General features: G+C 47.2%; 1 protein-coding gene across 8 annotated transcripts in view; it reads left to right on the forward strand.

Annotated features, from left to right (window-relative positions):
* Nucleotides 1-14224, forward strand: part of CNTN1 (contactin 1) — a 315977-nt gene that overhangs the window by 131289 nt on the left and 170464 nt on the right. For 7 of the 8 annotated variants that reach the window (XM_060689023.2, XM_087873256.1, XM_060689029.2 and 4 more), the window contains one exon: nucleotides 11781-11907. In XM_060689023.2, the coding sequence (XP_060545006.1) occupies nucleotides 11781-11907 (127 nt within the window). Of the gene's footprint in view, nucleotides 1-8987; nucleotides 10840-11780; nucleotides 11908-14224 lie in introns of those variants that run through there. The other variant, XM_060689028.2, reaches the window with a different exon arrangement.

Here is a 14224-nt window from a genome sequence, read left to right on the forward strand (position 1 = left end):
ACCCGCGCGGCCACACTCTGTGCCAGTTGGAGCCTCCACGTGCTCCTCAAGGGGAGCCCCATGTAGAGAGCATTACAATAGTCCAGGCGGGAGGTGATGAGGGCATGAGTGACTGTAGGGAGTCCCGATCCAGAAAGGGACGCAACTGGCGGATCAGGCGAACCTGATGAAAAATCCTCCTGGTCACGGCCGTCAAGTGCTCTTCTAAAGACAGCCGTGAATCCAGGAGGACACCCAAGTTGCGAGCCCTCTCCGTGGGGGCCAGCGATTCGCCCCCAATAGTCAGCGATGGCATCAACTGACTATATCGGGACGTCGGAAACCACAGCCACTCGGTCTTGAATGAGTTGAGCCTGAGCCTGTTCCTCCCCATCCAGATCCGCACGGCCTCCAGACACCGGGACATCACTTCAAGGGCATCGTTGGGGTGGTCTGGGGTGGAGATGTACAACTGAGTATCATCAGCATACTGATTGAACTTCACCCCGAAACCACGGATGATCTTGCCCAGCAGCTTTACATAAATGTTGAACAGAAGGGGCGAGAGGACCGACCCTTGTGGCACCCCACATACGAGGGGCCTTGGGGACGACCTCTGCCCCCCTGCCAACACAGACTGCAACCGGTCAGAGAGAAAGGAGGAGAACCACCATAGAACAGTGCCCCCCACCCCTAACTCTTCCAGCCGGTGCAGCATGATACCATGGTCGATGGTATCAAAAGCCGCTGAGAGAACTAATAGGACCAGGACAGAGGAGCAGCCCCTGTCCCAAGCCCTCCAGAGATCATCAACCAACGCGACCAATGCCGTTTCCATGCTGTACCCAGGCCTGAAGCCCGACTGGAACGGATCCAGATACATCGTTTCATCCAGGTACTGGAGGAGCTGTCGCGCAACCACACTCTCAACAACCTTCGCCACAAAACCAAGGTTGGAGACCGGACAATAATTAGCCAACACTGCTGGGTCCAGGGAAGGCTTCTTGAGGAGAGACCTCACCACCGCCTCTTTCAAGGCGGCGGGGAAGTCACCCTCACCCAACGAAGCATTTATAATCCCCTGGAGCCAGCCTCGCGTCACCTCCCGGGAAGCCAGCACTAACCAGGAGGGGCACGGGTCCAATAAACAAGTGGTCGCGTTCAGTCTACCCAGAATCCTGGCCACGTCCTCAGGGGTCACAGGATCAAACTCATCCCAGATAACATTCTCAAGACCTGCCCCAGTCCCTCCCCCCTGAGACTACCCAGTCGGAGTCCAAATCTTCCCGGATCTGAGTGATTTTGTCATACAGATACTGAACAAAATCCTCGGCTCTACCCTCCAAGGGGTCCTCCCGCGCTTTCTGGTGGAGCAGGGAGCGGGTCACCCTAAACAGGACGGCCAGGCGGTTATCTGATGATGCAATAAGAGCAGCAAAATAGCTACATTTCGCTGCTTTTATCGCCACTAGGTAATTCCTAATATGAGATCTTACCAGTGTCCGGTCCGATTCTGAAAGACTGGCCCTCCAACTACTCTCTAGGTGTCTTTTCCGGTACTTCAACTCCCTTAGCTCCCCAGTAAACCAAGGAGCCAAATGAGATTGGCGCCGGGTCAGAGGCCATAAAGGCACGACCCGGTCCAGAGCTCCAGCGGCCGCCCTATCCCAGGCGGCCACTAGGTCTCCAGCTGAGGCGTGTGCCAGAGCCTCAGGAAATGGCCCAAGCTCCATCTGGAACCTATCAGGTTCCATCAGGCGCCTGGGGCGGAACCATCTTACCGGCTCCGCCTCCCTGCGGCGGGGTGCTAATCTCTGGCGAGGCACTTTTCACCTTCGGACACAACACCTATTTGCTGTGGATTTAATTACAAACTGGACTATTCAAACTGTGTGTATTTTTGTCTGTGTTATCGGAGTAAAAGTTTTTGACAGGCAGCCATGGAGTTGCTGCCAAGTTCCTTATCACTGACGTTGAGTGTTTGAAGAGTTTATTTAACCCTCAGCTGGCTGGTTGAGTGTGTGCGTGGTACAGGGACAGAACACAGGCCCCAGCTCTCCTCTGGATGGCAGTGGTCACCAGCTCCCTTGTCGTCATCACTGGGAGTCACTCACCAGCCCTTGGAATGAACCTCGGCACCTGAAGTCTTCCTATGCCCGGTACAGGTCCCCAGTGGCTGGCCATTCGGTATAGGTCTTCAGCCAGGTGCCCATCTGCTGGACGATCTCCGCTGCCACTTCCACCATCCACTGGGTCCCCTAGGGAGTTTGCAGGCTCTCCAGGAAGCCACCCCAGTAGCCCTCCATTCTGCCTTCTTCCCTGAGTCTTTCTGCTGCCTGGGTAAACCAGGGCAGCAGCTGGACTCAGGACCCCAGAGGGCAGCTCCAGTTGGAGCAGAGAATTTTGGAGGAGAATTGGTTTAATATCAAGGTTCCAAGTAATACACCCATAGCAAACAGAACTCTGAGGCAGGTAGATTCCTCGAAGAACAGCTTTATTTGGAGATATCATCTTGGCATGACTGGTGGAAAACCAACTCTGAAAGTTCCTGCATTTTCCACCTCATTAAAAAGTGAAAGTTTCTTGTTCTCCCAAACAATAAGTCACACTGTCCAATCTGAGTGCTGGCTGGTTGCCTGGTTACTTTTCTCCTCCTCCTCTGGCCAACCAGCATTTGGAATGTCCTTGGCTCATCAGAGAACTATTTTGTTTTGGCTACAAACCCCAATTATCTTTACATCCCCCTCTGCTTCAGGCTGTGTCAAGCCTGAAGCCATGTGAAGAAAAATCCCCATAGAAAAAGCTACAGAAAAGAAAACGACCATAGCCAGGTTAGCTTCAGGGTTGACAATAATTTTTATTTTATTTTTTTAAAATTTGATTTATATGCCACCCTTCTCCGGAGACTCAGGGCGGCTTACAATGCATTAAGCTATAGCCTTCATACTTTTATATATTTATGCAAAGTCAGCTTATTGCCCCCACAAACTGGGTCCTCATTTTACCTACCTTAGAAAGGATGGAAGGCTGAGTCAACCTTGAGCCTGGTGAGATTCGAACTTACAGTAATTGCAGACAGCTGGTGTTAATCACAATGCTTTTAGTCTGCTGAGCCACCAGGCTCCCAAGGTTTTTTTAATGGTTTTAAACAAACTTCCTTAACCTTTCATGCTCTGGACCAGTGTTTCTCAATCCCAGCAACTTTAAGTTGTGTAGACCTCAACTATGTTGTCTGGAGAATTGTGGAAATTGAAGTCTCATATCTTAAAACTGCTGAGATTGAGAAATACTGTTCTAGATGCTGGGATGTAACTCTTAGAATTTTTACAAAAGTCTGACCAAGATAGAACATGAGAGCCAGTTGATTAAGTTTGGACCAGTCACTGTCTCTCAGCCCAGTCATTCTCACAGTGTTGTTGTGGGAAAAATAAGAGGAAGGAATATATGTTGGTGTTTGCCACCTTATTTATTATTTATTATTATTTATAAAAATAATAAAGGCAGGATATAAATAATTTTTAAAAATATTTGTTCTGACCCGGCTCCCAAACACTACAAGCCCTTTGTATTTAACGAAATGTTCCCTTTATTACGAGCACCAGCAATCGCTCTCTCACAGCAGGCTACAAAGTCTCTAAGTCTTGTGGAAAGTGATGCTCATTCCCTTTCCCCCTGAAATAGCCCCAATACACCAGGAGTCTCTCTCTCTCTCTTCCCACACTTGCAAAGAAAGTCCTGGAAAGTGTGCTCGCTTTCTTCCAGCAACAGAGGCACACACACACATGCTGAGAAGTTGCTGTATATTCCAAGAAGAATTCTGATAATTTCCAGACAGGATTAGGAAGTGCAGGCTATCAGTGGCTGACTGGCAGGGAGATGAATAGATGTCTGTGATATCTATTCATCTCTGCCCCCTGCCTTTTATCCCCAGAACTAGGGTGGGGCTTCGCTAGCAGCAGTGGCTCTTCCATTCCAAGGACCATCCCATAGATTCACGTTGCTGTCCTCTTCTCTGCCTTCTGTGCATCCGTGCATCAGGCACTGGGCCCAGCTGTTCCTCCTCTTCCTCATCAGCCACCTCCAGACCTGCGAGCTGTTGACTCTCCATCTGAGGACTGATGGATGGCTCAGGCTCTGTCTCTATCTCTGACAGCTCCATTCCCTTTTCCTAGAGCTCTCTGATTGCCTGATGCTGGCCCTGACTCCCATGCCTCCTCCTCATCTGATGCAGCTGCTGGAGGGGCTGGTGGCTGACAGGCCACAACAATATTGTTTTATGCAAATTTCTTAGAATATAGAAGACTTTTGTTTTATTTTGTAACAGGAGAGTTTTAATCAGTGGTGGGATTCAGCTAGTTCGCACTGATTCAGTTGAACCAGTAGCTAACTTTTTGTGCAGTTTGGCGAACCAGCTGAATAGCATGCCTGTGCCCGGCCCTTCTTTCCTCCCCTCCAAGCCACTCCTCACCTGGCCTGAGAAGATAAGGCTAACAGCGGGGAGGGAGACCCATTCTGGGTCTTTTGCCTTGAGCAGAAAGTTGAACTAGAAGACCTCCAAGGTACCTTCTAGCCTACGATTCTAAAGGCTCCAAGAAAGGGAATTTGCTTAAATTTTGTGTGTGTGTGTGTGTGTGTGTGTGTAAAAGAGAGAGAGAGAGGGAGGGAGGGAGAGAGATGTGGCTTCTTGGGGGTGCATTTTGGAGAAGTGTCAAGAGAAATGTTAAAAGGGCAATCAGTTTGGGATTTCCTTACCCTGAAAACCAGTTTGGGTCTTCAGGGTAAGGAAACATGAAGAACTTTCAACTGCAGGTTTCTAAAAATCTTTTAAAATGAATGTCTAGAGGCAGCTCTTTAACTCATTAGTCCAGAGGGTTAGTGTTTTTTAAACTTGGCAACTTTCAGATTCATAAAGAAGGAGTTAACATATTGCTTCCTTGATGTTTCTGTTATAGTATTATATACTAATGGAGCTGAGACCACCACAAACTAAGTAAGATAGTATGTGCATTGTACCTACAGATCTTGTCAACACCTTTGTATGAGAAGGATGATCAAGGGGAAAAATGTTAATCTCCTGTGCGCTGCTTGGAGAGTCCAAGCAATGGGTTCAAGTTTAGCTTGGTTGGCAAGAGACTGAGTTGAATTTGCCTAGCCATGCCTCTTTCTCCCATGAGGCTTCAGTGTTTCAACTCAGTCAGCCTAAAGAGACTTGCTTTAATTTCTCCGTCTTAGAAAATTTCTTTAAAATTCTTTAAAATATTCTGCCAGCCACAGAAGAAACCGTCTTTCTCCCTTTTCTCTTAAAACTTAACACTAACAGCTGAAGTGTTTCCCACTGCCAGGAGCTCCGTGGAACTAATTAGCTCCGGAGCTAATCTCTTGCCTCAGGTGCCGTTCCTAATTGCCGCCATTAACAGCACAACCGAGGCAATCCTTTTAAAGGCAAATTAGGCTCCTAACAGCTCAGAAACGTAGCAAAAAGCCTCAAATGCCTCAGAAACTATCATGGGATCGCTAATTAGCAGTTTTTCTTTATCGGAAACAGCAAGGAGATTTACTGCTATTGCCATTTGTGGTTTGGGGATTGTTGTGTCTGTCCCGCACCATTGATTACTGCTGCCTTTCTCTCATAGCGTTATTAGAGCTGGTCATTGATCAGTCTCATGCCTAATACCTAGCAGCAGTGGAAAATTGCGCTTACACACTATTGTATCAGTTTGGCGCCATATTTACCAATACTGGAGTGAGGAATAATATCATTATTATAATCATTGTCCTAGTAAGCTCTTCTGATTGAATTGCCTTTTTTTCTTGTCATTCCAAGATGGCGGATCGCAGCTCCTATCACTCCAAAAGTACTGCATCCCATTCTTCTGCTTCTAAGAGAGCTAAGTCTTCAGATCACAGTAAAGCAATGGGGCCTCAGCCTGGGCCTTCCACCAGATCCAAGGCCTCTTCTTCCACAGCTGTTGATAAGGATGCAGAAAGAAGGCAAAAAGCCTTAGAGAAACAATTTGCAAAGGCAAAAAAAGCAGGCAGAAGCCTCCTCAGGCCTAGGCCTTGTCATTGTTCTAATATCTAATATTATTGGAGCCTAATATCCCTCCAATTCAGGATACACCTCCTTCTGCTTCAAACGAAGATAGATTGAATTGGTCTCCAGATATTACCACAGATCCTCCAACTGAATTAATTGAGAGTGCTGAGGAGGTTATTCCCATATCAGAACAGGGCTCATCTGATCAGGGAGTCATTCCAGTACCTAGGAGGTCAGCTCCCTCAGCTACTTTCACCCCTACAGCGGCGGGGCTCCGCCCTGAGGTAAACCAGGCCCCTGTTCTTTCTCAGGAACTCTGCCAGATGTTAGCTCAGACCATTGCCCAGGGCATAGACTCTGCCCTGCTTAGGAGGGGCATTCCTGCTCCCGCCTCAGCTGGTACCACTCCCAATGTACACCAGGCCCACCAGGATAGGGTTTATTCCCGGGCCCTCCACTCACCCCATGATTCTCAGGGCAGTGAATGGTCTTATACTGGGGAGGAGGAAGAATTCGCAGATCATGATCTTTCTGAAGATGAAGGCTGATCTCCAGACAAACCAGCCTTCATTGGCCTTTTCAACCCTAGCATGTTCAAGACCTTGTTATACAAGGCCAAAACCACTGCCAATCTAGGGGTTGTGGCTGGGGCATCTGACCGTTCGGCGGAGCAGGATCCCCATGCTTGATTATTTACAGAACCGGTCACTACCCAGGACGCTGTTCCTTCTCCCAGATTATTCATAGACATTATCAAGAAGCAATGGCTTCAACCTGGATCCTTGTCTAATCCCAGCGGATTAGACAAAAAGATGTACACTGTAGAACAGGAGGTAGAGGACATGCTTAAGTTGCCTACAATAGATACTCCCTTTGCCAATCTAGCATCTTCCAATATTCTCCCCTCAAACTCTGCAGAAGGGCTGAAGACCGAGGATAGGAAAGCTGAGATGTCAGTTTGTAAGACACATCAAGCAGCTGCCTGGGCGATCAGATCAACCACGGCAGCTTCCTTCTTTAATAGAACCTCCCTCTTGTGGCTGCGTCAAATGCAGGCAAGGGCTCCCCCGGAGATGTCAGATTACACCAGGACATCAACAAATTAATTGCTGCAGCAGAATACTCTGCTGATGCAACCCTTAATTCAGCTAAGTTCGCTTCCAGGGCCCTGGCATCTAACGTGACTTCCAGGCGATTATTATGGCTTCGCCATTGGCAAGCCGATATGAAATCCAAATGGAAATTGGTGTCTGCTCCTTTTCAGGGCAATAATCTTTTTGGTGAGGTTTTAGATCCCATTTTGGTAGAGACCAAGGATAAAAGGAAGGTACTTCCCCTGTCTCACAGGAGGACAGACAGGAGATACTCTCCATATTATCGCAGGCAGTCCTTTCATGGGGCGGAGGGCGGTTACTCCGCCCCAACCTATCAGGGGACTTACCCCCCCAACTTCAGACCGATCCCAGGATAGGGCTCAGTTCAGGGACAGGTCTAGACAATCCCAGTCTAGGAGACCCTTTCGATTGGCCGGCGGTAGACCTTACCGCAGGTCCAAATGACTCCCAGTCACACATTCCCATTGGAGGCCGCCTCATGAGGTTCTCAGCCCAATAGGAGCTCATCACAACCGACGCCTGGGCTCTGCAAACAGTCCGGCTCGGTCTCACATTGGAGTTTTCATCCCTCCCTCCAATGAGATTCATCTCTTGCACTCTTCCCAGAGATGCCACCAAAAGGTCTCTGATGGAAGCCGAGATCCTTCATCTACTTTCCATCCAGGCAATAGAACCGGTGCCTGTCTCGCAGAAGGGTCTCGGTTTCTATTCGATCCTCTTTCTGGTTCCCAAGAAATCGGGGGGTTGCAGGGGAATACTAGATCTAAAAAGACTCAACAAACACATCAAATACCTCTATTCTAAATTGCATCAGACAGGGGGATCTGCTTACATCCATAGATCTAAAGGAAGCCTACCTGCACATACCAATTCGGATTTCACACAGGAAATATCTCAGATTCTGTTACGCAGGGCAACACTTCCAATACAGGGCCCTTCCATTCGGCCTGTCCTCTGCCCCCAGGACGTTCACAAAGCTCCTGGACGTGGTGGTAGCCCATCTGCGGGCTCGCCCAATCAGGCTTCAATGTTACCTAGACGATATTTTGATTCAATCCTCATCCATCAGGCAGGCGAGACAGGATTTGTCAGAGACTATTCAGGCTCTGCAACTTCACGGGTTTTCAGTAAATCTAGAAAAGAGCCAGTTAATTCCATCCCATTCTATTCTTCATTTAGGTGCCCGGATAGACACAGTCAGTTGCCAGGTCTTTCTATCACCAGAACGTCTAGTCAGCATATGGGCCTTGATACATTGGGTCAGGTCAGCCAGCTCTGTCTCCCTCGCAGTATTGCCCCAGTTGCTAGGGAAAATGATTTCATGTCTGGCCATCGTTCCTTGGGCAAGGTTACATTCCCAGACCTTACAATGGTTCCTCCTACCAAGCCAACGAGCAGGTATCAGTCACTCCACAACAAGAGTCAGGGTGCCTCCAAAAGTTCTCCACTCCCTGAACTGGTGGATGTCACCTTCCCTAGAGAAAGTCTGTCTCTTCAAGGAACCGCCATGTCTAACACTAACTTCAGATGCCAGTCTATTCGGCTGGGGGGCTCACCTGGGTTCCCAGATGGCACAGGGCAGATGGTCACCACAGGATCTGTTGCACAACATAAATTGGTTGGAACTCAGAGCTGCCCACCTAGCTCTACGTCACTTCCACCTCTCGCTAACCAACCAGCACGTGTTGCTGTTAACCGTCAATGTCACTGCCAAGGCACATGTGAACAGGCAGGGAGGCACCCGGTCCAAGTACCTGATGTCCGAAGCAGCGAGCCTCAGCCTCTGGGCGGAATCACACCTGCTCTCCCTTCAGGCGGAACATATTTCAGGAGCACACAATGAACAGGCGGACTGGTTGAATCGAACAACCATTGACCACTCTGAATGGCGTCTCCATCCAGACCTGTTTCACCAACTGACAACCAGGTTCGGCCAACCATGCGTGGATCTATTTGCAACACCAAAGAACACTCACCTACCTCGGTTCTTTTCCAGATTTCCGACGGCAGGGGCAGAAGTGACCGACACCCTTCGGGCGCCCTGGCCTCGAGGCCTTCTATAAGCCTTTCCTCCGACACCTCTACTACCATGGGTCATCTGGAAGCTTCTGGACGAGCAGGCAGAAATTCTGTTGGTGGCTCCGCACTGGCCCAGAAGGGTATGGTTTGCGGACCTAGTGTCACTGTCAGTGTCCCACCTGTGGAGGATTCAGCCAGACAGGATTGTCCTAAGCCAGGGGGCAGTGCAACATCCCGAGCCCCAGTGGCTCCAACTGGCCGTCTGGCGATTGAATGGGAAATCCTGAGGGACTCCAGATTCTCGAGCGAAGTCATTTCTGTCATCCAGGCCTCTCGTCGTCCGTCTACTACCAGGATTTATGACGCCACTTGGTCAGCGTTCTCTAGCTAGTGCCGAAAATCGCACATTCCTCCCAGGACAGCTTCCCTTCTGGACGTCTTGAGTTTCCTTCACTCAGGATTCAAACAGGGACTTACTGCCAACACGCTCCGCAGACAAGTGGCCACCTTAGCGACTATTCTGCATGGAGAGGGTCCTATCCCTTTCTCTCAACACCGCAAGGTGAGGAGTTTTCTTCGAGGTGTTGCTAATTTACGGCCTCCTCCAGTCCATATGTATCCTTCCTGGGACTTGCCTCTCGTCCTACAAGCGCTCACATTTGCTCCATTCGAGCCTTTAGGATCCGCCAATCTCAAAATACTTACCTTCAAGGTCGCCTTCTTGATAGCAATCACGTCTGCAAGGAGGATCTCCGAACTGGCGGCACTCTCGGTACGTAGAGATTTATGCATCTTTTACTCCGACAGGGTGGTCCTCAGGTTGGACCCGACTTTCATACCAAAAGTCAATTTTTGGTTTCATAGGGCACAGGAGGTGGTTTTACCTAACTTTTACCCTGACCCAGCACATCCTAGAGAACGGCGTTGGCACACGCTCGATGTTCGTAGGGCACTTCGCAAATATATTGACAGGACCGCTTCATTCAGGAAGTCTGAAGCACTATTTGTATCATTCCAGCCTACTGCCATGGGCAAGAAAGTTACCCCATCTACAATTGCGAGATGGATCAAAGCTTGCATCGCAATGGCTTACGAACACCAAGCTACTCCAGTGCCCAGAAACATCACTGCACATTCAATTCGTAGCACTGCTACCACAGCAGCCTGGGCTACTCAGGCTTTCATATTGGAGATTTGCAGGGCCGCAACTTGGGCTTCTCCCACTACCTTTATCAGAAATTACAAGTTGGACGTTTTTGCCTCAGCCGAGGCTTCGTTTGGCAGAAGAGTCCTGGCAGAAGAGTCCTGCGTTCTACCAGGAGAACGACACCTGGACCGCTCGGACTCCCACCCTGGGGATACTTAGCTTGGGTATATCCCATTGCTTGGACTCTCCAAGCAGCGCACAGGAGATTGAACATTGGATCTTACCTGAATGTTCAATCTATGTGCACTGCAGGAGAGTCCAACCCCGCCCTAAGGTAGCGGTCCAGCATCCAACACCTAGTTATAGTGGACATTCTTCTATCATCATTGCTACATCTTCTACAGACTTCTTCGTCGAAACACTGAAGGCTCATGGGAGAAAGAGGCATGGCTAGGAAAATTCAACTCAGTCTCTGGCCAACCAAGCTAAACTTGAACCCATTGCTTGGACTCTCCTGCAGCGCACATAGATCGAACATTCAGGTAAGATCCAATGTTCATTTTATAGCATTTATTGCATATTCATAATCCGCTACATAAATTTTGCACTGAGCTTTCATTTGGACTGTAAACATAGAACTAGATGGAAAAGAGTATGAAAATAAGTGCTTTCAGTAGGTGCATTTTCAATATAGAATAGCTATTAATGAATTGTCTGTAGCTACTTAAAATATCCTTTGGGGCTTGTTCTGGAAGCATTAAGGCATTAGGGAAGATATTCATTCAAAATAAAGAATACAGCAATAGGTGTTGTGGAGAGTCAAGAATATGGTTCTAAAGTAATGGTTGGAAAATGGAAAGCTAAGCAAAATCAAATTGTATAGATTTGCTTTCTCTTTTATGCATTGTTTCAATATTTTAAAAAGCTTCTAGAAATTCCTCTTAGCTTTGAGCTGTATTTTGTAAAAAATTTTCCCCTAGAATTGAACAATTTTGAAAACAAAACCACACATTAATTAAAAACATTTTATCCTTAAAAGAAGGGTAGAAAGAAAATCAGATGGCAGAGTATGAAGAATAAGCACACTGCTAATGAAATTGATCTATCAGCTTCAGCTTTGTTACATGACCCAGTCCAGTGGACTTTAGGAAAGCTATAGGGATAACCTGGGAGGTTTGAACTCTCTGTCTTGCTATTCTTTTTATAAAAGTGCACAAGTCACCAATGCTCCATAAGCTTTAGCTATAATTGGCAGGATGGTTGACGGTGTCAATGGAAAGCTAATGTGGCTAAAAGGAACTGAAATTGCTTTACACTATTTTCTAATGGGTAGTATACTGACAAGATAAAATTAATTGGAAATTATAGCTTGTGGTTGTTCCTATGTTCCATCTCTAAAAGAATTTAGAAATGTTTAAAGTATCTGCATTTCATATGTACTAATTGGGTAACATTATTCAATTGCCTTGCCATCTATTTGCAGATGAACTAAAAGGTTATGGACCAATTTTTGAAGAGCAGCCCATTGATACGGTATACCCAGAAGAGTCTCCAGATGCAAAAGTGTCAATGAACTGCAGAGCCAGAGGAATCCCTACACCTACTTACAAGTAACTAGAGTTGCTTTCCTAATGCTATATTAATAATACTAATTGTACTAATTCAGTTTAGAGCTGAGATTTGGTCCAAAAATGCAACTGTGGTGGATAACTCTAGCAAGTTTGGAAAAGTCAGTTTACTAACAACTGCAGAAAGCTTAATGATTTAGTTCCAAGGTTTTGTTACTTTTTCAGAAAGGGCATTTTAACTTACAGCCACCTATATCATTGCTATGTGAGTAGCAATGCAAAGTAGCGGACAAAGTCAATTGGGAAGTTTGCAGGAAGTCAGAAGTCATGATGATGATCATGTGAGATCCACACTTAATAATGCACACAGTCTTCACTTAACTAAAAGTAATTGGGGACTGCTATAACTGCTGTTGCTAACTCGTATGGTCAAATATCACGCTTAATGACTGCTTCGTTTAGCAATGGAAAACACCAATTGTTATTACTAAGTGAGTCCTACCTGTATATTATTTTTAGCAAATAAAAGTGTACTGTAAAAATGAATAGAAAACAAATAGTAAGAGATGAGCAGTGCTGAAATCAATCTGCCCTGGTACAATTGTTATTTTTCTCTTTTTTAACATTTATAAATAACAGTACATTAGAAATCATAAGAAGTATTAACCTCAAAGATCGAAACCTTTTTCTTATGAGGAAATGATTCAGTTGCATTTTGCTTCTGTTTATCAATGTGTCAGATCCACCAGCTTCGGCTTGATGCCTGCTGACATTCTGCCATCAATTGGGAAAGGTGGGGGGAAGGGACAAATGGGCCATAAAGCTGTATTATTATGAGAAATTGGGAGGGAGGGGGAATTGACAGTTGAAGAAGAACAGAGGGTTTTGGAAGTGGCATGCTGGCATCTTCAAGGTCGTTTGCCCTGAGAGTGGAATTTCACCAACCCAAACACCTCAGCATTTCCCAAAACATCTGGGCAGCGCTGGATTGGCTACACATGGATGGACCAGGGAGTGGGGGAGGTTATGGGAAACCAGGGGTATAGTTCTGTATTGGAATGTGGGAATTTTAGATTCCACTTGACTTAATTGCAATCAGCATCTCTTAGTAAAAGTGCCTTTTCACTTCAACCAAATGGAGTTGAGAATTTTACTTCCCTAAGGGATTAGACTGGGGCACATCCGACATTAAATGGAATCTGCAATTGAGAGCATCACCTCTACCATCATGAACATGCATGTGATGTTGGCTCAAGAGAGTGACCAGGAAGAAATTGAATGCTGGGGGAGCCTTCGTCCAAGCCTCTGTGCAGGCTGGATCATTACAAAAGGACTAGAAACAGGGAGATGTGTGATGATCTGCTAAGATCCAGGTGGTCCCTGGGCATCAGAAGGAAGGAGGACTGGGAAGAGAAGCCTGCGGGGGTGACTTTTACTTGTGGAAGCTGCAGAAGCCACCAATGAGAACAGAGAATGGAACTGAAAGAACTGGAGGAGGAGGAGGAAGAGACAGGTGGAAAGCATGGCCAGGCTGACTGGATGATGGAGCAAGTCAAGTTTATGGAGGTGGCTTTCAAAAGCCTCAAGGCACGCAGAACCCTTGCTGTCGCCAGACAGTCAGCCATGTCCAGCCTTAGTGACCAATGGGGTGACCACATCCAGCACAGCAGGCAATGTGGGAGATTGATCTGAGACTGCAGAAGCTTCCACAGCCCAGCACAATTGTTTAATACCGAACGAGTGCTAAAACACTCAGACCCTAACATCCCATTTATTATTCAGGTGGATGCTAGCAATGTGGCAGTGGGGGGCAGTTCTTTTACAAAGAACTGCCAGGGTGCCTTACAACCTGTGTGTATACCTCCAGGAAATGAACTGATACTGAATGGCAGTAGGTGGTTTAGGAGAACGAGGCTTATGCAGTGCCCTGGGCACTCTTAACATGGAGACATTGCCTGGAAGGGAGCAAGAGCCCTTTAGAAGTTTGGACTGACCACAAAAACCTAGAAGCCCTAAAAACGCCCCGGAGATTATCGCACAAAGAAGTTCAGTAGACTCAATACTTTAATTGGTTTACCTTCAAGCTCTGCTACCTCCCAGGGAGAAAGGATTTCGTAGCTGATGCACTATTCAGGATGCCCCAATAAAACAGCTCCAAGCAGGGAATAGTCAGACTGGTTATTCTGTCTTACCAGCTTGCGGCACTAGTCATCACCTGAGCACAGGTGAAAGCAAAACCCCAAATTGGGGAAGGCATAGTGGACACTCTAACAGACACTCTAAAAGTAGCACTAGAGGGAGACAAATGGTTCAATCTCACAAAAATGAATGCACAATGCAAGGTGGCCTAGCCTGGGTA

This window comes from Pantherophis guttatus, chromosome 7 (assembly GCF_059756535.1).
Source record: "Pantherophis guttatus breed Tessera chromosome 7, ASM5975653v1, whole genome shotgun sequence".
Lineage (NCBI taxonomy): Eukaryota > Metazoa > Chordata > Lepidosauria > Squamata > Colubridae > Pantherophis > Pantherophis guttatus.